The sequence below is a fragment of the Pseudopipra pipra genome, chromosome 4 (assembly GCF_036250125.1).
Source record: "Pseudopipra pipra isolate bDixPip1 chromosome 4, bDixPip1.hap1, whole genome shotgun sequence".
In the NCBI taxonomy this organism is placed as follows: Eukaryota; Metazoa; Chordata; class Aves; order Passeriformes; family Pipridae; genus Pseudopipra; species Pseudopipra pipra.
The window spans coordinates 29,114,168-29,138,036 of NC_087552.1; the positions used below are offsets into that span (position 1 = coordinate 29,114,168).

Genomic DNA, 23,869 nt, shown 5'->3' on the forward strand with positions numbered 1-23,869 from the left:
ACACCCCTGTGCAGCGGCACTTTATTAATGTAGAATCAGAGGATCATTTAGATTGGAAAAGATCTTTAAGACCATCGAGTCTGTTAACCCAGCACTGCCAAGTTCACCACTAAACCATGTCCCCAAGTGCCACATCAATGCATCTTTTAAATACCTCCAGGGACAGTGACTCCATCACTTCCCTGAGCAGCCAGTTTCAATGCCTGACCATACTTTCAGTGACGAATTTTTCCCCAATATCCAATCTAAACATCCCCTAATCTAAATCTAGTCCTCCATACACCAAGCCTCATCTTCTGGGTTAGCTGTTGTGTTTCCTTCTTCCTAGCGTGTGTTAGTTCCTTCTAAAGAAAGAGGACCTGATCCAGGCACCTTCGGAAGAGCGAGGCCAATGTTTCCTCTTTCCCGAGGGAGGAACAGCAAATGCCACACCTCACACTGCCAAGAGGCAGCCGTTCCTCCCCAGGGACATACCAACAGGGAGTGGTGCTAAAATTAACGCTTTATTAACACCTGGCGCTTCCTGGTTTTAACAAAAGCTTGGGAAAGTGGGTGTTTAGGTTTCGGTAGGTTTGGGGGGTTTTTTTCAGCTTGAACTAGCAGCAAGCAGCTCTGCTGTCCCACTCGGGACCCGGCAGCAGGAGGTTCCCCGCCCCGGGCCCCCCCAGTCCCGGCGCGGGGCCGTGCCAGGGGCCGCCCCTCGCTCCCCGCGGCGCCGCCCTCCCGCCGCTCCCCGCGCCCCGTGACGGCCCCGTCCCGCCCCGGCAGCGGCGGGAGCGCGGGCTGCGCTCGGCCGGAGGGGCCATGGGCTCGGCGGCGGAGCTGCTGCCGCCGCCACCACCGCCGCCGCCCGGGGAATGCGAGCGGGAAGCGGGGGCGGCGGCCGCCCGGCACCGGCGGCGCCCGGAGGAGCAGGTGGGTGTCAGCCGGCGAGGGGGCTGGGAGGGCGGCCCCGGGGCTGCCCCGCCGTCGGGCAGCGGGAACCCGTGAACGCCTCTTGGTTCCTCTCCCGTGGCGTTCCCGGTGCAGCCCACGCGGGTGAATCGCTCCCGGGTAACGCTCCATTGCGGCGGGGCTTATGCAACCCAGCCGAGCTGCGTGGGGCTGCCCACGCGTGATGCTGGAGGATCCCCCCGGTGGGCCCGCCTGAACCTCCTTCTTCCCTTCGGGACGCTTAGTTCGGCTGGGAGAGGGTGGGAGCAGATGGTTCCCGCACGGCATCCACGTGTATCTCGCTGGAAATAACCGGGGTGCTCTTGTCATCCCCGAATTCCCCAGTAGTTTAGCTCTTGTGTTCCTTCACTTGAATATTTTAAGCTTTTAGTCTTTTTATTGCTCCTGAAATTTAATAAATTGTAATTGGAGAAAACCACCAACTCTTTTTTTGCTTGCTTGGTTGGTTGGTTTTTGTCTGCTTTCTTCAGAATTTATGTCTTTATTGCACGGAAGTGGGTTTTTTGCTTAGGGAATGAAAGGACCGTTTCCCTATTGTTAACTGTAAACTGGCTTTCCATGTACCCTTTGTTTTGCAGACAGCATCGTCCCGGTGTTTAGACAAAGGCAGTGCTCTAAATGCACCTCTACTGATGTTTTATTTAAATAAAAGAAGAATATTTTTTGTTGAAGATTCTTTTAAGATGCTCTCCCCTTAACCATGAGTGAGCCCTTTCACAGATAAAATAGCTTAATATTTGGAAGTGTCTGGTAGTACTTGCCAGACATTACATCTAGAAGTGGGCCAGTGAAATATGCTGGTACTTGAGAATTCACTGGGTCACCATTTACGTAAGTCAGTGCATCTTCTTGTCCCTTTCTCTAGAAAAATAGTGCAGAGCAGGACACATACCTGAATGCAGTGTAAGGACAAACTCACCCAAGAGAGGCTCAGCAGTTCCCGTCTCTACATCCTTAAGTCCTCCTGCAGGATATCACAGGAGAGTCAGGAATACTTGCTGGTTCTTGTTGCTGTCTTCCCTGGAAAAAGACGTTAAAAAGTTGCATTAGATCATCTCATCTGTTCTTTCTCTCAAACTGGTTGTAACTCTTTGCTGAGGAGATTGCTCCCTGCAGGTTACCACTGCTTCTTAGTGACCAGTGTGATGGTGTTTCTCGGGGATGGTGCATGCTGAAGAACTGCCTTCCAATGTTCCCTAAACACATTTTAAAATGAAGTTGGTATAAAGGTACTCCTTGGTTGGACACAGGCACACGTGGTTGAGAAACTCTCTATTGGCTTTTCTCAGATACAGGTAGTGATCCTGGCCCTTTCTGACAAGTTGGGGCATAACAATAGGATACCAAGGCAGAAATTTTAAATAGACCACAAGGAAGGAGGAGAAAATCCTTCCTGTTTACTGGAAATATTTCACTGTTGTAGCATGGAATAGTTTTTCTGCATACTGAGGTGCCAGCAGCTGGGCAAATAATAAACTAGATTTAGAAATAAGGAATATGAGTTCCCTTTATTTAATATGCATAGAAAATGTCAATGTTGTATAAAATAGCAGTAAAAACTAATCATAATTTGATAAATAAATAGGAGTATTTTATTTTTATGTGTGGGGAAGAGCAAAGCTAGGTGAGGAGTTGGTGGTGCGTTCACTTGCTGCAGACTTTGACAGAAAGTCCCATATTCTCTTGTTCAAGAAAAGAACAGACATGGAGCTTGACTTGGAGGTCTCCTGTGTCACCGAGGCTAGTCACGTGCTGTACTTCTTTTGCTTTCATGAATGTGTTGATATTTCTCTCAAAATAATCAGTAGCCCCTGCCCTTTTTGTGCTCTCATGGAAGGGCTGTTGCTGAACACCGCTGTTCCAGCGGGCAGGAATCCTGTTTCCAGGCTGAGTCCTTACTAGAGTACCTCATGGAGGCCCAGCAGTGTCGCTGTGTTTGCTGAGGGTGTTTGCACTGTTAACAGACTCTGATCCTCAACTCATGTTTTCCTGTTTCACATTCTCTCCTGAAGTATAAATGCGTGCGCCGCCTTAGTGGTATGTGCAGTGCAAAAGAAAGGAGTCAAAATCTGCTCTGATGGTGGTGTAAATTCTTACTTCTCTCAGCTGGTGTGAAGTAAAGCCTGCATGAGAGCAAATCCTTTGGCCTTATTTGAGAGGATTTTTTAGGTGAGGATCTGAGGCTACAAACCTGGGTATGATTTGTTTTTCCCGTTTCCTGCAAAATAAGCTCAGTTTGTGTAAGATCATATCTTGTAGCATAATGCTAAAAGAATACCTTCCTGACAAGCAGGACCTAAATAATAATGTATACACCTTATAATATTTTCTAAGAGAGAGTATTCTGTAGGAAATGTCTACTTATTTAATGCCAAACCCTCTGGGTTTAATTTTTTATTTATTGTGTCAGCAAGGACGTGCTTAGTGAAATTACTGACATGCACTTTTTTAAAAAAATGGGAGGATATGTAACTAAATTTTATACATAGCCTTTGGAATTCATTATTTGAATAAACTAGAATTACTTCAGTGATTAGATTTGAGAGCTGAACTGGATGCTAATTTGATTAATATCCTTTGTAGGTTTGCATGCAAAGATAAAAATAATTACACTTACTGTAGTCTTCAAAGCACTGCAGAACCTGGGTAGTTTCTTCCACCTCTCCTTTATTGCACTGCTGGGCTTCACAAGTGGTACATGAAAGCACCAAAAGCTTTAGCTGTTGCTGAAGCTGTGGGAGCAGATTGCTGCTTCGCCCTGCAAGTTCACAATTTTTTCCTAACTGTTAATAGTTATTAGTCAGACACACACATTGTCCTGTATTCTCAACATCACTACAGATAAGGATCAAATCTCCTTCCCTAACCCACTTTCTAAAATAGGTTAGCCACTGTCACATTAGTGCAGTCTAAATCTCATCAACACCTATAAATTAAACCATGAAATAAGAATAGAAAAGTATGTGTTATAATAATAAAAGGTGATGCAAAACTCCTGCATTTGTGTCTTCTGCATCTTGCACATGCCATACAGCAAGGGATGAGGTCGTGTTAGCAGCAGACACAGCACCTGCTCTGTCTATAGGCAATTTGAAGCCAAACTGTGTCACAGCAGAGTTCCTGAAAGCTGTGGCACTGTGACTTCCTTCAGGACTGAAAACTGTCTGTCTGGGAAGTAATGGGATTTAGTTTCTCATAATCAAAGTTGAAGGCAATGGCAAAATCCCCAGTTGCTTCAGTGAGGTTGGGATCTCCACCTCACACTGGATTTGCATACATAGAATCCAAAGTGCTGTTAAAACGTAAACCCAATGCTTCTAGAAAATGTCTAAGTGCAGAGTTAATATGTGATACATGTATTCAAAAGTAGATTAAATTAGCTTAGATGATCACCTTTTCATTAACCTGAGTTTGTAACTCTTTGGTATGTTTTATTATTATTTTTAACAGTGTTTTATCTCTATAAGCGGAGTATTTTATCTTCTAATAGATGACATCAGATTTAGAGGTCTGTTACAAAAGGGCTTGGGGGTTTCCTGTTGAGAATTTTGTTGAGGAGGTTTGGGTGTCTTAACTTTAAGTTCGAGTCCTGAACTTTTTGTATAAGTCTCGAGTATCACTAGTATTTCTCCAGTATGGGAAGAATGACCAGAAACAGAACTAGAGGATAATATCAACACATTTGTGGTATCCCTTGTGTAAATGCCTAATTGTTCATCAGACTGTAGAATGGATGTATGCTGTGTTGCACAGAATGGTATAGTTTGTCATAAATCAGTAGTGGCCGAGAATGTTTTAACGTGCACTTGTATATGTGGAAACTGATGCCTAAGGCTAGAAACCTATTCCTGATTTATTCTACAATGAGATAATCTGAAAATTGAAGTTTTTTCCTGCTTGCCATTTGGGATTTGTTTCTGAAAATAGTCATACCAGACAGGGAAGGCTTAATCCCAAATTTGTTCAGGCTCTACAAATAATTTAAGTCTGCTGCAGAGGTTCATATCTACAAAATAATAAGTGATAGTAACTTTCTAAAAAGCATTAGTCGGTTTTCTGAGGCTTGACAGCATTTGAAGAAAAAAAAAATCCAACGTTTCAAACATAACTGTAATAGTAAGCAGGATAACGTGCTCTGCTTGAATGATGTGAAGATCCCATTTTCTTAAAGAAAAAAGTATTCTGGAGATAGAAGCAAATAGAAATCCTTTCTTTGTAAGGCAAAATTAACAGCTGTTTCATTTTAGCAAACCAGTGCATTGAAACCATGCTGAACATACAGGGATTGAAAGCCTTTTGCTGGGTCAAGCTGACCAGTTTTAGTGGGGGAACCCTGATAAACAAAATCCTATGGAAATTTAGTGTTGCAGGTGTAAGGAAAAGATGAATTAGTACTGCATTTGATCTCTAAAATTGCAGCATGGATGGGATCAAGTTACAGGGACAGTAGTAGGAGCATAAGGAGGAGCATAAACAGCACCCAAAAATGGAGAAGAGAGACAGTAGATCTTAACATGGAGGCAGGCAGGTTTCCTCTCCCACAATGCTTCTGTGCTAGGTTCCCATCTGTACACTTTCTTATCTGGTGCTCTCTTGGTGGGGAAATTTACTCCCAAAATTATGGGGCTCCAACACTTATTTTTGTGTTTGAGAGAAGCCTCTTTTCCTCTTGAAGCCATCTCTGCTCCACCCATGCACAAGTTAAGTATCTGGAAAAGCCTTTTCATCTCCTGTGCACAAAACCTCTCCTGGTATTTTGAAGTTTGTTCCAGCAACTGTTGATTCTAAACTTGAGTTGCTGTAAAGGCTGACTAAGGGGAATCCAGTGCTGTTGCTTTTCTTATGTTATTGCTTGTTTCTATAGAAACATCTTGTCTCAATTTTATAAATGATGTCTAGATTCCTGCTGTAAAATGAATGTTAACCCAATCTTCGGTTTGGAATCTTTCTATTTAAACTTCTTCTAAGTATGTCACTTTTATTGGTAGCTGCTGTACAGTGCTTTTGGTATAAAGGTTTTTTGCTACTTTTCTTGCATTTGCTTCTTTTTCTCAGAGGAACAAGTTAAACTTAGTTTTTTTCTATCTTGTTTTTCATTTGGAAGTGAAGTATGTTTTTTTGCTCATTTCCTAATCTATTAATCTTTTCATACTTAAATATCAGATTAAAATTAGCCCAGAGAAATGAACCTTGTTTGTTGTTTTTTTCCTCCAGACAGTTGAAATTGATTTTGTTGTCTTAATAGTCTGTTGGCTGAATATCAAGATCTTTTTACTGCTTACATTTCCAAGGTTAAATACTAATTGTTAGTTTTATGCTAGCAAAGGATACAAAGGGATACTGGTTTTTTTCCTGCTGTAGTGGAAGAGGAAGAAAATCAGAAACTTTTCCAATAAAATTATTTGCCCTTCTTGGGCAAATTTCACTTTCTTTTATTTGAACATAAGTTACCTTTTAAGTGTAGGAAAGCAGGGTGAAATCCTGATCACATGCCAGGTGTTACTAGTAACGAAACTGTCTCTTTTGCATATGTGGAGGAGTAGGAAGCAGAAAGCCTGCACCCACCCAACCAGTGCGTTGGCAGGGTTTTGTGCTGGTGCCCTGCGATGGGATGAGGCGGTGGCTCGGAGAAAGAGGAGGTCATGACCTGGGAATTTGCTGTTCACTGCAGATCTCCAAAGCCTGTCCGTGGCAATACACTGGACAGTCAGATGGCTGAGTACCAGCAGGATTTTAGTACCAAGTGATTCGTTCCTCCAGGACTAAAATGGCTGGTTATTCAACTATCAAATACTTGTAGCTGTGTGTTGGCTGATACATATCCCCATCTGCACCCAGCAGAACTTGGTCTCTTTGTTTTGGAGGGGAGGGAGCTTGTGGTTTCTTCCATCCTGGTCTCTCTCATCTGCTCACTTTCATCTTGTATTTTCCTTAAGGTTGGTCCTAAAGTGCTTTCAGTTTTAATTTGCATCCTCTAAAAACAGATGACTCTGTGATGCAGTCGCTTCTGAACATTAATGTCCCAGCTTTCAAAAATATACGAGTATTTTCCAGTAAGTTAGCATGTCCATTAAGTCGTATCTCACTGGCTTTTTTGACATTTAAATGTCTGTGGGCTTCAGCTAGCAGACACACCACCTGTTCCCTGGAGTAAAAATAACCACAACTGGAGTAAAATAGATAGTGAGCAGTTAAATCGTGCAGAGGAAACCTTTTACTTGAAAAAAAAAGGTGAAATGTGCATGTGGGTATGTAAATGTGATATCCCTGTGTTTTCTTTATTGCAGTTTTTTCTTAAGATTTCATTTAGATGATGTTAAACATGTTTACTACAAAACTCAAAAGGGGTTTCTTTTCTATCTAATGTGGAAATAAGTCTCTTAAATGTGCCATTCCTTTTTCTTTCTTTTATAACTGTACATGTGATGAATTGTGATCTGAGGTACGTCAAACAATTTGGAGATGCTGCTACTTTTTTGTGTGGGAAGATGGATATTGTATATACCTTTGTGTCCTCTCTCTTTACCTTCTTTGCCCAGCAGCACTTTTTGACTGTAAAATAATGTTTTTACGTGGAGAGTAATTATTTTCCCAATCCATCGGACATTTCTCCCCCATTGTTGGAGTTCACATTTGTCTAATCCTGTTTCAGGCAGATGATGCAGGAAAAGAGAAAATGATGGACTTGTACTCAGCTTAGTGCTATTGTTGAGTGTGGGGGGGAATTTTTCAAGTGTCTGAGCAAGAGAAGATTGTTGAGGTTTCTTCAATTCATTAGTCATGAAAAATAGAAGAATGCTATTTGGTTTGGTTTGATGGATCTTATACCTTCAGAGTAGTTGAATGGATTTTTATTTTCTTTTTCTAACAAAATACCCTGAATCTTCTAGTGGCACGGGTTTCTTATGTTCATCTACTTCCTCCCACAGAACAAAAGCAGTTGAACTTTATCCAATTATTTCACTCAAATCAGTTACTTGGTTTTTTTTTTTCCACACGCACAAAAAAAATCCAAACTAAACATGCCATCACAAGATCCTTAGGCTGAGTGTGGAAAACTGTGGACCAAGCTGCTGCTTCATCAGGTGAAATACCCAAAAGACCATAACCATACCTGTTCTCCCCACAGCTAGTGCAGTGATGAGGTTACAGGACTGAGACTCCTTGTGGTTACTTTACAGCTGTTCAGTCCTCCCAGCAGAAAAGAATAAATGCTAAATCTGGGCTTCCATGCTCTTTTTGATCTAGCCACAGGAAAATAACTTCCCAAGTGAGGCTCTTGTCCCCTTCAGATCCATTTGTGTTCTGCATCCTCCAAGAGCTTGGCAGACTTACTTGCCTTGGTGTGATCTGCAAATGGTCTGAGGCAGGAACTGTGTGCTCCCAGCAATTTGAGAGGAAAAGACCTTGCACTGGTTACATTACACTTAGGAGATGCAGACAGGGATCAGTCTTAAGCCATTGTGAAAAGTTCAGTGCCTAACTTTATCCTTCTCTCCCACTTAGTAGCACATGACTCCTTGCAAAGATGGCTTCTTTCCAGGGGGACGATGTTCCAATGGGATCTCATGTGTCTCTGCATGATCAAAACACCCCTTGATAGGAAGGGAATAAGCAAGAAAAGGATCCTCCTGTCAGACTGGTGTGAAGCAGCCTCTGCTCTTGACATACCATGTGCTTTCCTGAATTTAGGAAGCAGTGACTTTGCGTGAATGTGGTGGAAGTTTGCCATAAGCAAGGGTAGTTAGTGGTCAGAACACAGGGAATTTTGTGTGTTGTGTTGATGACAAACATAACTGGTAAAGCCACAACCGGATGTTAGTTGGGTTCAGCAGGATGAGTTGACTTTACCTTCTCTGTTGTTTTAAAGCTAGTCAAGGAAAACATTCAATTACATGGGGGATTTTTTCAGAAGCACTTCAGGGATGTAGGAACATCAGCTGTGCTGGAAGCAGACAGAACTTGGGCTTAGTATCTCCTCTCTGACATCCTTATAGAGTTTAATTCTGAAAAGAAGGCGATTTTATGGCATCCTGCATCAAATCTGAGAGGGCACGTTATGGTTTTCCCTAAAGTATCAAAGCCCCTAAGCCATTTGGCCATAAAAACTGGGAAAATTTAGTTACCAAGTTCCTGTATAAAGTTTTTTGGAGTTTGGACCTTCAAGTTCTGACTTTCTACCAGTAAACAGTGGAAGACAGCAGATAATGGCTTTGCTGATGAAAATGTGCCATTTCGAATACGGAGGGAAATTTTATAATACCAAATATCTGAAAAGACAAGAGGAAATGGGGGGCTTGATGGGCACATTCGTGTACCAGCAGGCTTGCAAAGGACATTGTGTATGCTAAGCAGTAAGGCAGATCAGATTCTTCCCCTTCTGTTCCATATGATAACTCTGTTTTTAAGTAAAGTAAAAAAACAGAAACCAAATATGAAATTGAGTATGGAGTACTGCATCCAGCTCTGGAGCCCCCAGCACAGGAAAGACATGGACCTGCTGGAGTGAGTCCAGAGGAGGACCATGAAGATGCTTTGAGGGCTGGAGCACCTCTCTTGTGAAGACAGGCTGAGAGAGCTGGGGCTGTTCAGCCTGGAGAAGAGAAGGCTCCAGCGAGACCTTGTAACACCTTCCAGTACCTAAGGGAGGCTACAAGAGATTTGGAGAGGGACTTTTTACAAGGGCATGTAGGGATAGGACAAGGGGGAATGACTTCAAACTGGCAGAGGGTAGATTCAGACTAGGTGATCCCAGTAAGTCTAAAATAAAATCTTTGATGTAAAATTTATTTAAATTACAGTAAGAAGTAATTCATTACAGTAATTTGATGAGAAACATTAGGTTAGGAAACAAATGCAATCAGCATTTCTAATACATTTTTATTTAGATTTATTCACTCAGGAAAGCCCCATTCTCCTTTATCCTTCAGGAATAATACTATATGTGTGTATTTAGTGTCTTTCAGCCAACTGGAGGAAGGAGAGAGAAGTTGGGGAGACAGAACTGCTCTTTTCAGGAGATATTTTGGGCATGCATTAATCTATATCCATCTATATCTCTGGCTGCACTTCTGTTCCCCAGTCCCTTTGCATTTCTTTGTCGCTCCTGTGTTCAAAGAGTGAGGAAAGGCAAACAAACTAGTGCAGTTGAAGTGTCTCTCTCCTACATTTCCTCCTGCATTGTGGCAGATGAAGTCTGGGGGTGTCCCCTGCAAAGTACATGTTAGCTATAAGGAGAAGAGCTGCTGGGAAGGCCTGGAAAAAGCATGCTTTCTCTGGAGCTACTTGCAGGCAAAGAAATTCCCTCACAGAAATAATTCTTAAAAGTTATGAAGCCAAGGCTGGGTTGTTGATTTTTAAAACTAGCAACTTTGAAACAGAAACTTCTTGTGCTTTTAAATGAGGAAGTTTTGTTTTGTAGGGGCGGGGGGGTGGGGTGCAGCTGCTCGGAATGGGTACATTTCTCTCTCAGCATTTTTTCTTTATGGTAGTGTCTGTCTGGCTTCAGGCTGATTGATTCAGCAAGATTTAGTATGAAAATAGCCCTGTGAAAATAGTTCTGTAAAAATTAAGAGTCAACTGGGAACTGCGTGTTTGCTAAAGATGGTCAATATCTAAAAATGTTTAGAAAAGTACTTTTGGGGGAAAAAAAAAGTATTTGGTTCTGAGGCTATGGTTTGAGAGCTACTGGCACATATATGGGATTGTGTGCCATTTTACTGTTGCCCTGAAAATTAGTGAGAAAAATTTTAGCTGCGGTGTTAAGCTTATTTAACAATCTTTAGTGATCTGGAGTATTTGCCCTAATAGCTCTATTTTAGCTACACCTCAGAAGAAAGGTATTTGCTCAGCATGTAAATTATTATGCAATAGCAAAGAACATGCCATCAGTGTTTCACGGCTAATCATGTTTTCAGCTTCGCTTGCTTTTTGCTGAGTTGCCTGAAGCAAGATGTATTCAGCCTGAATTAACTGAAGCAGACTTTGAAGTCTTGAGAATCTTCACGATCATTTTGAAAGGTTTTATAAGCTATTGAAAATATTTGGGAAAATTTGACACTTGTTCCGTAATTAAACACGTACTTGTCAGTCTCTGCACCTGGAAGCTGCCTTTGCATAATCGCTTTAGGAATTAATGAATCTACCCTTGTTTGAGAAGGCGAGGGTGAGGTAAATAAAAAATCAAAAAGACCTGGACTGCCTAAGTGAGGTGGAATTCACTCTGTACCCTGCTTAAGAGACTGCGTGCAGTCCTTGCTGTTACCTTATCAAAGCAGGAGGGGCTGCAAGCGAAATCCCATGTCCTACAGTTGCCTCGTACCAGGAGAGATGTTGTCAGCGTGGTCACGTAGAGTTAATCATGCTTAGCCCAGTGAGATAGAGCTTGCAGAGGAGCTTGCAGACACATTCCTGCTGGTGGCCTCCTGGCCAGTGCTGCACTGGGCTTGCTCTTTGCAAAGGCTCCCAGGAGCCTTTGTTAGTACCACTAGCAATCCAGAGGCAAGGAGGTGATGCATTTGTTTCCCTCTCACTGGCTACTTTGCTAGAAAATGTAGTGATTTCTCCTGCAGACTGTTTCTCTCAGAAGTGATCTCTGCAGCACTTGACACGAGCTGGGAGCTGCGCTCTGATCCCCTCTGCCCTCATCCCACAGGCATATGCTCCCGCTGGTCTCTGCATGCAAGATGCAAATAAATATATTTTCCCTTCCTGGCACATCCTTTCTCTTTTCCCTAGTTGTTTTGATCAAAATACCACTTAGCTTGTTTGGCTCCCTGTGCTTTTTGGGAATGGAGAGATGAGAGTTCCTGTAGTAACATTGTGTTCCCAGCCCTGCCTAGTCTGCAGGAGCTCACAGGAGGCTCTGCCTTTCCGGAAGAGACTAATCTTGAAACACTGGAATTAACGAGTCAACATTTATTTGAATTAAATAAAGCACAGTTAAAGCCAAAATGCTGAAAACTGGAGTTTCCACACCCAGTAAGGAGGAGAAAATGATCTGGGTTTGAGAAGCAGACTGAAAGGAGACGAGGGGGTGTCTGGCTGTACGTAACCTGCAGTCCTGCAGTTCTCCACACTCAGGCTCTTGTGTAGAACCGCAGAAAGAGTGAACACAATGTTAGTTATGAATTAGTTATGAACATGTTACTATTTAGGCTTCTGCACCCCTCCCTTTCTGGGATTCTGTACTAAAGCTTAAACCAGACTCTTTATGGATAAGCACAGAAAAAAATATCCAAGCACTCTCAACTGAGGGACTGTTGGGGTTTTGTTGGGGGTTTTTTTTCAGTAGCAGCTGTGGAGCTTCACCCAGCCTTCACTCAGCAGGCAGGTTCTGCATCGTGGCCTAAAGTCTGGCCTAGAAAAACAGTAGTCTTCCTTTGGTCTTTGCTGGATGTTCTTCTGTGGGAATGGGAATTCACTTTGTTACTTGCTCTCTAGTGGAGAGCCTGGCACTGCTGTGGGAGGGAATTTCTGTTTCTCTACCAAGGCCATGCCGTGTAACAAGGGATGCAGAATAGCTTTCATCCTTGAAGACAGAACATGTTTGCTTTGAATCTGGGAGTAGGCTAATTGCCCATAGAGTTTGCAGGCAATTTGTAGGACCCATTGATCAGTCGACTGAAATATTGATGAGTACTTGCTTCATGTGCTTTCATTGCTGCCTAATGGAAACATTAGGAGACTTACGTTCATCATCTTTAAAACACGTTCGTCTTGTCATACGCAAACACAAGACAATAAGGTTTTGTGCAAAGGATCTCTGGACACTGGGAAATGAGAGATCTCAACCTCTTATCTAGTTGCAATTTACATGTTGAAACATTCACATTTTCTGAAGTGATATTTAACTCTGTGATATCTTCATCTAAAGATGGTCTTCTGCCTTCCTATGCGTTTGTTCCACCACTGTTCACTTTGCAAAAAGTCCAGCACTTATTTCCCCTCCCCTTTGCTTTTTTGTACCACTACTTTGCATCTGTGCAGGCCTTTGGTCTGTCTTCCTTTGCCTGACTTGCATGGCTTCTTACATCAACATTGGGATAGATGTTTGTCACCTTGCTAGTTGAGTCCTATGCCCTTCTTTCAGCAGTGATAGTAGCCCTTCAGTTCCCTTGTGCTTCGGTGTGAAATACTTCATAGTTCATGTTTAATAGTTTTGTATCATTCTTGTGGTTCTGAAGATATTCTGGAAATAATTTATAACAAATCTACTTCAACTAAATCCCCTCCCTGAAATTACTGGCATTTCATTCCACTTTGTTTGTCCTGACAACCACAGACAGGTTGCACAGACAGGTAAGATGTGTGACCTGCAGGAGAGCTTTACCCCTCTAGACTGGTGTCTCAAGGGGAGACAGGCTATCATATGTTTGTAGCAGTACTTTAGTGTCCCAGGTTTGGAAAAGTGACATCGTTAACATTGTGCCAAAGTCACAAGCTACACAGCATTTTCAATATCTTGATTTAAGGAATAAATTTATTGCATGTGTATCTTAGTTTTATGCATTCAAACAGAAATAGATGAGACTTGTTCATAATGAGACAGCAATAAGATTGTACAACATATTTCCTTATTTTGTCTTCTGTCTACAGGTCCAGCAAGAGCAAAGGAACCACACCACAGAACCTGTAATAGATGACTATAAAAAGATGGGGACTCTCTTCGGCGAACTAAACAAAAGCCTTATCAGAATAGGCTTCACAAGGATGTACTTTGGAGAACGGATAGTAGAACCTGTAATAATTATATTCTTCTGGGTTATGCTCTGGTTTCTTGGCCTACAAGCTCTTGGACTGGTTGCTGTTCTGTGCCTTGTCATTATTTATGTACAACAGTAAAATTTTATATAGATACTGTTCAGATTATGTATTTCTACACCATCACTATGTCAGTGGATTTATGTGTTTAAAGTAAATGGGCAGCATATCAAAAGCTGCAATGCTTCAAATTGCTGAAATTCCAACATTTGAGGTGAGGGGGACTAAAATTATGCATTTTAAGCCAAATCAGCAGTGCCCTCTTACATCTTTAGGGGGTATGGGGAAAGGAGATGTTTGTAATATAATGGTGTCAAATGTACTGTTTTCTGCACTCTTGGGGCCTTAGCCCAAACATTGGCTTTTTGTTGTCCACTCTCGTCTCCCCATCTTCTTGCTTTGTATAGTGAAAATTTCCTGCTGATTTTAAGAGGATACTCGATGTGAGTGTCCTCTTTCACTGTTGGGGGAGGCTTATGTTCTGTTTGTTCCCTGAATCTGCATAATTTGTTAGTGTTCTGCTGAAAAGCTGCGTCTGCACAAGGGAGGTTTAGTAACAAACTACAATGACAAATATTCACAAAAGCATCTTTTGTTTGTATAGTTTATAGTAAGCTTTCCCCTAAGAAACAAGCTATACCAGCAAAATGCTCTTATACTAATATTAGTGACTGCACACAAGGCTTCAGCTGTTGTTAAGGAGAAATTGCAGTCCTACATTGGCCAAGTGGTCTAATGCAGCTCTGCCTTGTTTTTTTGAAATGTACTCAGCTCCTGCTGCTATTTTTCTTTCTTTATTTTTTGTACTTGCTCTTTCCCCCAGCCCTCCTTCTTAACATAAATATTTGGATAATTCATGGAGTTTGTAGGTAGTTTCAGCTGCAGTGTTGGAGAGTTGCCATTCCAGACAGCAGTGCTAGGATGTTGTCTGCTTCCTCTGGGTGGTGTGTGAAGTGTCTGAACAACCAGATATCAGACTAGATCTCTTAATGCTTCCCTGGTTTTGCAGTGTGGGCCCACATCAGCTAAAGCCTTGCTCACGTCAGCAAACCAGATCTGTTTCCTCATGCAGGGCAAGAATGTAGTTGAAACCAGGTGGTCATTTTATTTAGTAGTCTTAACTGATTCATTTCCACACTGGGCAACAAAAAATGCCTACCTATAGGTATATGTCATGGGCCACACAAATTAGGGAATAGGGTATATACTTCACTCTGACTCCCCAGAGGCCACACCAGGGGTGTACTGAATATTTCCAGGTTTGAAGAAAAACAGTAAAATGAAACAGAATCTTTAGTACTTCTACTTTAATACTACTACTAAATAGGCTGCCAATTTAATAATTGGTATACATTACTTTTACTAAGAAACTTAAATTGCAAAATTGACTTAATCTATGGTCCAGTGAAATTATATATTTACTGAAAGAAATGTAATAGGAGATGTGAAATTTACAGAAAATTACTTAAACTTTTGCAGTGACTTTTTCCTAAAGAACAATAAATTAGATCAACAATCAATTAGTTGAAAATGCTGTCTTATTCAGAGATTTTTGAAGTTAGGGGAAGTTTCTGTATGGTCCCAGTCCTGCAACTGGATTCTCAAGACCAGCTTTATGCCTGCATGGACCATGTTGACTGCTAGGCTCTATTTCCAGGGCCTCTGGCCCCAGTCCTTATGGACTTTCCTGTTAGGGAAATAATTGTTATTTAGGGCAGTAAACATGAAGGCCCAGCTCCTTTAAAGTCTTTATGTACTGAAATGCCATCTGCAGACATGTCTCTGTGCTTTTCTAATGAACATGTAGTTACCTTCTGAGGAGCCAGGTTACCTGTCTGGATCTTCAGATGACCTTGACTGTGGATCTGAGAGGCTTTGCTGAACCATCAGAACTGCAGGGAAGTGGGACTGAGGCCCCAGCTCTGTGGTCAGATGGCAACCCGTGTTGATTGGCACATAGTTAAATAGTTACACTTGTAGCAGGGAAATGTTGGACAACAGAAGGTGTTTCTGGATGCAGGGATTTGTTGTTCTCATCTGGAAGACCCAAAGCAAACAGCAGGTACAGGCTGAACTCAGAGGCAGGAGCTCTGTGCTCTAAAGTGCCTAGGGGTAAACTTTGAGTTTGTTTCAAGTCCCCTAGAAGCAGAACATCTGTTTACACCTCTGCGTAATTTGTATAGATAGAATGGTGGTTTTATGTGTATTCTTCTCCTGTGTAAGGACTGTACTACAAAAGCATCCTGTCATTAAAAGTAAAAAAAAAAAAAAATGTTCTTTCTTTCTTCCCACAATCCAGTTACTGTTCAGAGGGTCTCATCTAATTCCTTTCATCCTGTAGGAAAAAGTGTCTCTGTGATACTCTTTTTGCAGTAGTACTCTTGTGTATAGAGGCTGTGCTGTGAGATGGCATGTGGTATTTCCTTGAGGTGGTGATCTTGCTCTGTACATATGGAATGGGGAACGGTGAATCGTGAGTGTGACCAACAGGTTCAGTGAGGACATTGTTTATATGTGTGTAACCTTTTAATATATGCATAACTGTGACTGTTGCACTCATGAATTCATTTCAGTTGGTTGTTCACTGTTCATGTTATACATGTACTGTGGGGAAAAGTAGCTTTTGGACTGAGATTGTGTATAGTGAATGTCTTGTGTGGTTTCTCTTAAGGGTAACTTGCTATGTCTTGTTCTTCATGGAAGTTTTTCATTTTTAAAAATATGAAAAAATAATCCTCCTAATAGTGTTAGGTTGACTGAAAGTGGAAAAAGAAAAATAATGTATTGCATGGAAAATACCCCTCTTCTGTTCATACATTCCCTCATATATAAGAACTTATACTGAATTGTCTGTCCTAATTTTGTGCAATTACTATATTATCTCCCTCTCATTTGCAGGAAAGGAAAGAGGGGCTAAGGAAAAAGGGGGACTGAGTTAGAATCAGACATAAAGAGTGCAAAATGGAATGCGGTGAAACGATGCATATATGTGTCCAAAAAAATCTGGTCATAAATGTGTGTCAAAACAAAGAGGAAATGGGTGAACAGTCATTGCCTTGTATTCTTCATTCCATCCAGATGTAGCTGCAAGGCAGAGGAAGCACCAGTGCTCAAAGGATGTCCCTAGCTAAAAAGCAGAAGGTTAATTTAAAAAAAAAAAGTCAATTTCACTGTTGCCTATAGAGTAAAAATTGATAATGTTATTTATGATGTTAAATGTTATTGTTCTTGATAGAACTGAAAGCACCTTTATGCATCTGTGTGTAGGACTGTATGAAGGAATTATGTCCCTTAAATCTGTGTTGAACAACAAATGATGCAGTTTCTGTTGGTTAGCGTGACATGGAAAGCGTTTTACATAACCTCGTTTTTTTAAAGGATGGACTCTTCAGTACTATTTCACACCTACCAAATGCATAAATGTTTGAACTACTGTGTACAGAGAAGAAACTCCACGTGCAGGAGAATCTTGGAGAACCCTGTTTGCACTGAAAAATCACATCAAAATTGTCCATATTAAAAGGAAAAATCATATTTCTTAAAAACTCTGTATTAAGTGAATTCTATGGAAAGCACTTTGTTACTCTTTCTAATAAAAAGTATTGCCATCAATGAACCTGTGAATTCTTTATGGTGATTTGTTCAGTGTTACATGGCTCCTTTCAAAATTTCATGTTAGGCCCAGATGGAATGGGTCAATGTTCAGATAACTGCTGAAATCAGTTCACTTGCAGCTAGAGGAGAAAAAACTGCAGTACAGGAGCTGAATAAACTGCGTCAGGTCTGTATGGTTGTGTCCAGCAAATTATGCTGAACCAAAAAACAATAAATAGTAGAGCAGGATGTTAACAAATAATGGTAACATTACATTGTAAAGTAGATTTTAGTTCACAGCATATCTGTTTTGCATCTAGAGCAGCCTCTGAAGGAACCAGATGTAGTCAAGGATGTGAAAAATCCTTTGAAGTGACAATTGGTGTGCCACAGAAAGGTTTGAGGATTTTTATTGGTTTTTTTAAATATGTATAGAACAGTAAATGGTTCAAAACAAATCTACTTTTAACTGTTGTTATTGCTTTTTTCTGCAAGTCTGAAAGGTGTTCATTCTGCCAGATCCAACAGATACTTAAATGTATCTGTGTTGTTCAGGATGCACAGTGAGTTAACCAGTTTAGGGTTTTTTTAAGTAGCAAAGTTGTATTTTGGTCCTTCAGACTCTCATTGGTGGATGTGCACAGAAGAAGTAAGGCTTATTCCTGAATGAATTCAAGCCTTGAAGCTTTATCTCAGTTGAAGTATCTTTGTCGGGCCTTTTATAGGGTGCATGCAAATTCAAAAACAATCTCTATTTGATTCTTTCCATCCTGGGCTTTACTCTAGGTTTTGGGAACTTTATTTCTTAGCCTCTCCCCTCTGCCAGAACTGTCAGCTTCATCCCCTTTATACGTTCCTCCTTTCACTCTGAGATGTTGCCTTCTCTAGGGGTGTTCACTTTGAACAGTCTCTCTCTGTGCCAGAGGTTCAGGCTTTTTCATCATTCAGTCTTCTTAAAAGCTACCTAGACAGAAAATCTATTTTCAGATGGGTATTTGTTTGTTTTACTGTGTGCCTGCTTAACAATAGAAGGGAGGAAATTAGAGGATTTTAAAAAAATATTCATAAGCTGGTTAGTCACTTCATTTTTTGCAGTGCTTATCTGCTGGTTTAGGTGATGGTTACCAAACTGCGATGTGCTGTTGCCAAAGGTCCAAGAGAGTGTTGCAAATGTGTAGGGTAAGGAGCTGTTGATAGGTTGGCATCAGGATTTTGAAAATCGATGGGACAAGCAGTGTGTGGCTCAGGGTTGTTTCAAGCTTAAACAGGCAGGTAGACTTCTAACTTCCCGTAACTCCTGCCAACGCCTCAGTTGTTTCTGGGAATGTCTCCAAATGCATATAAAATCATCAGTATTCCTTCTACACACTGAAGAAAACTGAGCTTTCATCAGCTCTGTTTTACACAGAGGTGCCAAAGAGGATGAGAATGGGAAAGGGGAATTGGACTTAGCATTTTTTAACTTGCATGCAAGCTTGTGGTCTTTTCAAATTAGTCTTGTAGTTTGTGTCTTGTATGCAGTTGTCACAAGTCTTTTATGCCCCCCAGCCTATATGTGTGTTTTCCAATTAATACGGAAATAAAGCAGCTGTGATAATACATGCTTTTTCCCAAGCAATTTATTGAAAACTACACGTCCCTTCTCAGGTGGCAGGAGGGATGTGACTGGATAAAGCCCTTCTGATGACAGGAGCTGTTCTTGGTGCAGCCTCAGGGGCACCATCTCCCTCCCAGGTAGCACCTACAGCAGGCTACCGGAGTGCTAGGGAAACATCTTGCCCAGTCCCAGGCACTGTTGAAATATCTGGAGTTCAAGTGGCATGGAAGGAGAAGGACTGTTATATACCACAGTCCAAGGGATCTGATCAGACAGTGTTTCAGACAAAGCTGTTACAGAGTACCGTATCTAGATTTTATATTCATTAAATGAAATTTAATTAAGCCCCATTGTTTCTTGGCTTGTCCTGGTGCATCACCTCGTGTTCAGAATGAATGTTGCTTGCGGCAAATGGTTCTGCTTCTGGAACCCATCTGTGTCTGTAGGCATATTTTATATGTACCATTTAGCATTAATTGCATTTTAAAGCATTACAAGGGAAAAGGGCTCATCTTCCAGTCGGCATTTGGATGAGGGTTTAATTAATATATGTGAGAAGGGAGCCAAATTAGTCACTGACACACTGATGAGAGCTTCCTTTTAGAGGATAAAGCTGCTAACTGATGTGTGGGTAATGAATGTACGAGAGACATGGGTTTGCATACTGTCCAGAATGGGTGGTAGAAAGTGACCATTTTTCTGCCCTAGTTCACAAATTAATTATCTGTTTTTAAATGTAGCTATCTTGCTTAAGTAGCTGGAACATACTTCCTGGGTACAAGAAGTCGATAGCAAGGAAATGAATTATTAATTAAGGAAAACCCTTGGTCAACCAAAATCCTGGTCTGTAACGGGAAATCTCTTCTTGACTTGAATGAAATTTGAGTTCTTCAGTGTTTGGGGTTATTAATTCTTTATCTTGAGTATTTTATCTGGTTATTGTTTTAAATCATTCTTTCATTCATGTTCTTTCTAAAAGTCGTTAATATCAGTCCAAAATTCTTGAAAGTCACTTCACTGTCAATAGCTGTTACCAGTAGGGCTGTAGGTAGCCCATGCATGTGGAATGGCAGGTCACAGGGAGAGACTGGTGTGTCTTTAGTGCTACCTGGCTGGTGTCACAAAGCCTTAAAGCAGGTTTTCAGCGTTTTCTTTGCTGTCACTTTCTGTATGTGTTTTGTTAGGTGCTGAACAAGAGCTCACATTAGCCAAGTACCTGATTTCCTTGGGCATTTCAGCCCTCTGAGCTTGGGACTTTATGCTGCTGAACAGACTCACTCTGCCCAACTATACACAGCTGGGCACTCACATAACTGTCCTTCATTCCTGCTGAGAGTGGAAATACTGTCTCGCACATGGAGTCATGTCCTCGTCCTAATAAGATTAGGAAAAGTGTGATCATACAATTTTCTGGACAGAACAAACATTTCTGTGCCTCTCTGTGAAGCTTCCTGTTGCAGAGAGAGAAAAATAATTAAGTTTTGAGTCTACTGCCCATTCTTGATGCTTAGTAGATAAGAGAACCAAAGGCATGCAACTATTTGAATATTATTTTTTTTCCATTTTGATATCCAGTTTCTTCATTCCATCTGTGATTAGAGAGATAAAAGAGTATTTGTTTGAGCTCTGTTATCAGTAGAGTTAACTTGGCTCTTAGTTAGTCTTATCCCAAGGTCTTCAGCAGGTACATAAGAATTGCTGTATTTTTTATGTTCAGTCTGTTTTTTCTTGTTCTGATGCATCAGCTTAGATTTATTTTTTTATTATTATTTTTTTTTAAAGAAAGCCAGGCATGTTTTGGGGAGAGTCTGTTCCTTGCCATGGATATACCTCAGTGGTGATAAGACTGTTGGACTATTTAGTGTTATGACCCTGCATTTGGCAGGGGTTTTGTCATTATTGAGACCTGCCTGTCTTGTCACCTGGGCTTCACCATCTGTAGGGTGCGAGGGGTTCTGTGCTAAGAAGCAGGTAGGGTTTAAACTGTAGTTAAGGCTTGAGATTATTAGTTACTTGTGCAGCGAGAGCTTTGCTGCAGTTTCCTGGGAGACAGTTGTGTTGTAATGACAGTGTTTTCAAGGAACTCAAGAAACTGAGCTAAAGAAAAAAAAATTCAGTGCATTTCTATATCCTCCACTTAAATTTTGAAACTGGTAGCACAGATCCTTTTTGATGTTACCCTTCTCCCATCGTTTCTGAAAGCTTGCTGATTGCCACCTTTATTTTTCCACTTCAAATTACTGTGTAATACAGAAAGTAGAGGGAGAAAAAAGTGTAGCTATTCCCAAATAGAATGCACTTGCTTCCAGTGTAGTGGTAGTGTGCTGATTTTTCCTCCCTAAGTGCTTCAGAGTTCTCCTGGGGAAACTCAGAAACTATTTAACTCAGAATCAGCTCTGCTTCTGTGTCATTGTATGTGTCATTTCCTTTTGCTTGCTTTGAGGAGTAGCATTTTAAAGCAGGTTTCTGACTGAGCTTATTTGAGACTGCTGATGAAAACTCCCTTTGAATCTTCATGATGATTTTGCAGAGAAGGGGTTTGGGAAGAATTCCTAAAGAAAAATAAGAGGACAAGACCAGTTAGAGCAGGATCAAGAGCAGTGTTGGGGGTGGGATATGGGCCTTCCTTTGCGACTTGAATTTGACCCTGGGGACTTTATCTGAAAGCCACAAAAATCACTGTGAAGATTCAAAGGGAGTTTTCAGGCTGCAATAACCTTCCCTGTAACACAAAGTCATGAAGAAGCGTGTCAGAAATAAGATGCTTAATTATCATGGGAACTGGTAAGATACAAAGGGGTTTTTTTTGAGTTTCCCATAAAACACTGAAGTAGTGAAATATTACATTCTCTTCACTTTCAGCACTGTTAATGATTTATTTGCTACATGCCTGGTGGGTTGTTGGATTTTTTTTTCCCCACACTTGTAGTCAATGAACATTAGAGTTAAATTTCTATCTCCTGAGTAGTGTTGAGCTCTAATATTTTCCATCTTGACATTTTTGTATTATGTTTTTATTCAATCCATTGTCATTCAATCCACTGTCATTCCTAAGCAGCTGAAAGCTCCTTAAATGCTGCTGTTGACACCGGACAGAGGGCAGTCATCCTGCTCAGTAAATTGTCCTTCTGTTGCCCTGTGTCCTGGAGTCCAAGTTGTGTTTACAGCAAGGCTTATGCTGTGGTGGATTTGAAGCAAATCTATGTCCTGGCTTTTTGACACCCCAGGAAGAAAGTCATCAGGACAGTCTCATGACAGTGCTGCTCTGAAGGCTAATGTGTTTCGTGACAGAAGTCACCTGCATCTCCAGTGACCTTAAACAGGGCAGGCACATGCTGCCTCTCCTCTGTCTCTGTGCTGGTGCGTGGGCAAGGGTAATTCTGGCCTTTACGGGATTGTAAAGCCTTTGCCTAGATTTCTGGCTGACAGTTTGTTTAGGTGGAATGCTTTGCCAAGTGTGTAGTTGCATAGACTAAAATAGAACAGGCTCTGAACTTTAAAAACCAACTAAGCATAGATTTATGATTTTCTCCTTTGGGGCTTTTTATAAGGAATACATAGAATAGTTTATTTCTCAAATAGAAGTGGCATTTGAACTACTCTTTTGTAAAATGAAAACACAGCGAGTCTTTAAATAACACTTCTCATTTCACCTCCCAGGGCATCCTGGGGTTTCCATATGTCCTAGAAGTTGCCTGAAGAGCTGTGCCACAGCCTGTTTCCTTGTGGTGGCTGTGTTTCAGCAGCTACCACATGATGCCAGCTGAATGCATGTGGGTATTTTCTGTGTGTTCCTGAATCAACATTGTTTTGTTGCTGAGCTCAAAAGTGCTTTATCTTGAGGAGGAGAAATGGAGCTTACTCTATCAAAAATGTACACAGGCACAAGGGTCCATGCCATTATCACTGTAAAAAAATCACTGAAGCACTCCATGGAAAAAATTCACAGTGCCGTACATTGGGATGATTATCTTTATTCATCTTTTCCTGCTTCAATGGCTTTATTAACAGCAGAAATTTGCAAAGCCATTCTAGCATTGCAGTTCACAGACATGCAATATGTTTTACCTTCCCTTCTGGACGCAGTAAAAAAATTATTAAATGTCATTTCTTTTGGGAGTGTCTTCTTCATATTTTGCTACTAATAACATACACACAAACGGAAACTATTGTATTATTTAGAAGGTTGGTGCTACCCAGTTTGAAATGTCTTCACGAAGACTTTTTTAAAAGATACTGCACATAATATCTTATGTAGGATCTTATTTCTTGAAATATGGGTCTTTTTCATCTCAAGCATCTGCAAAGGGGCCTTCTCCTTCCTTAAGCTGTGCCTGGCATTTCCCTGACTCCCATTCCAGTCCCCCCCCATGACTATGGGGTTGTGCACTTCTGTCTTTATTAGTCATATAATATACTGTTCTTGAAAAGCATCTCACAGACACAAAACTAGAACTCACACAAAGATGGGAAAGAATTATCAAATTAGTTTAAGGATCACAAAGAGGAGCATTCAGCAATGAACGGCATTAACATCAGAAAGCCAATAGGTACAACTTATATGAGCATGTTAATTGCCAGTTCAGTTATTAGCTGTAGACAACTTCAAATAGGACTGGACTGACTTCTGAGTTTTGAGTGGCCTGAAGAGCTACTGGTTTTGTAACTAAATTGACCTTTTATTTGGTTTGTCTTTGCTCAGAGATCTCCAACTCTTCTCGGCAACGTACAGCTTGGACATGTGCAAGCCAAACTGCAAATCTGTCCTGGTACATCAGTTCAATCATTGTTTTCTCTAGAAATTAATGACTTAAGAGCTTTTTTTGAATACTTTTGGACTCTTAACAAGCATGTTTCTGCTTTAGCATGCTATTTCTGTTCTTCAGTGGGGCTTCCTGCTTGTTTATGATTAAGTGCAAAGCAGGAACCATGCTCTGCAGTAGCATTAGCTGGTGTAGAGGG

General features: G+C 41.1%; 1 protein-coding gene across 1 annotated transcript; it reads left to right on the top strand.

The window, feature by feature from the left end:
- Window positions 1–736: 736 nt before the first annotated feature.
- FAM241A (family with sequence similarity 241 member A) lies at window positions 737–17,332 on the top strand. Its single transcript, XM_064652112.1, has 2 exons — window positions 737–915; window positions 13,552–17,332. The coding sequence occupies exons 1-2, from the start codon at window positions 805–807 to the stop codon at window positions 13,795–13,797; spliced, it is 357 nt and encodes a 118-aa protein (XP_064508182.1). The 5' UTR covers window positions 737–804; the 3' UTR covers window positions 13,798–17,332.
- Window positions 17,333–23,869: the final 6,537 nt, after the last annotated feature.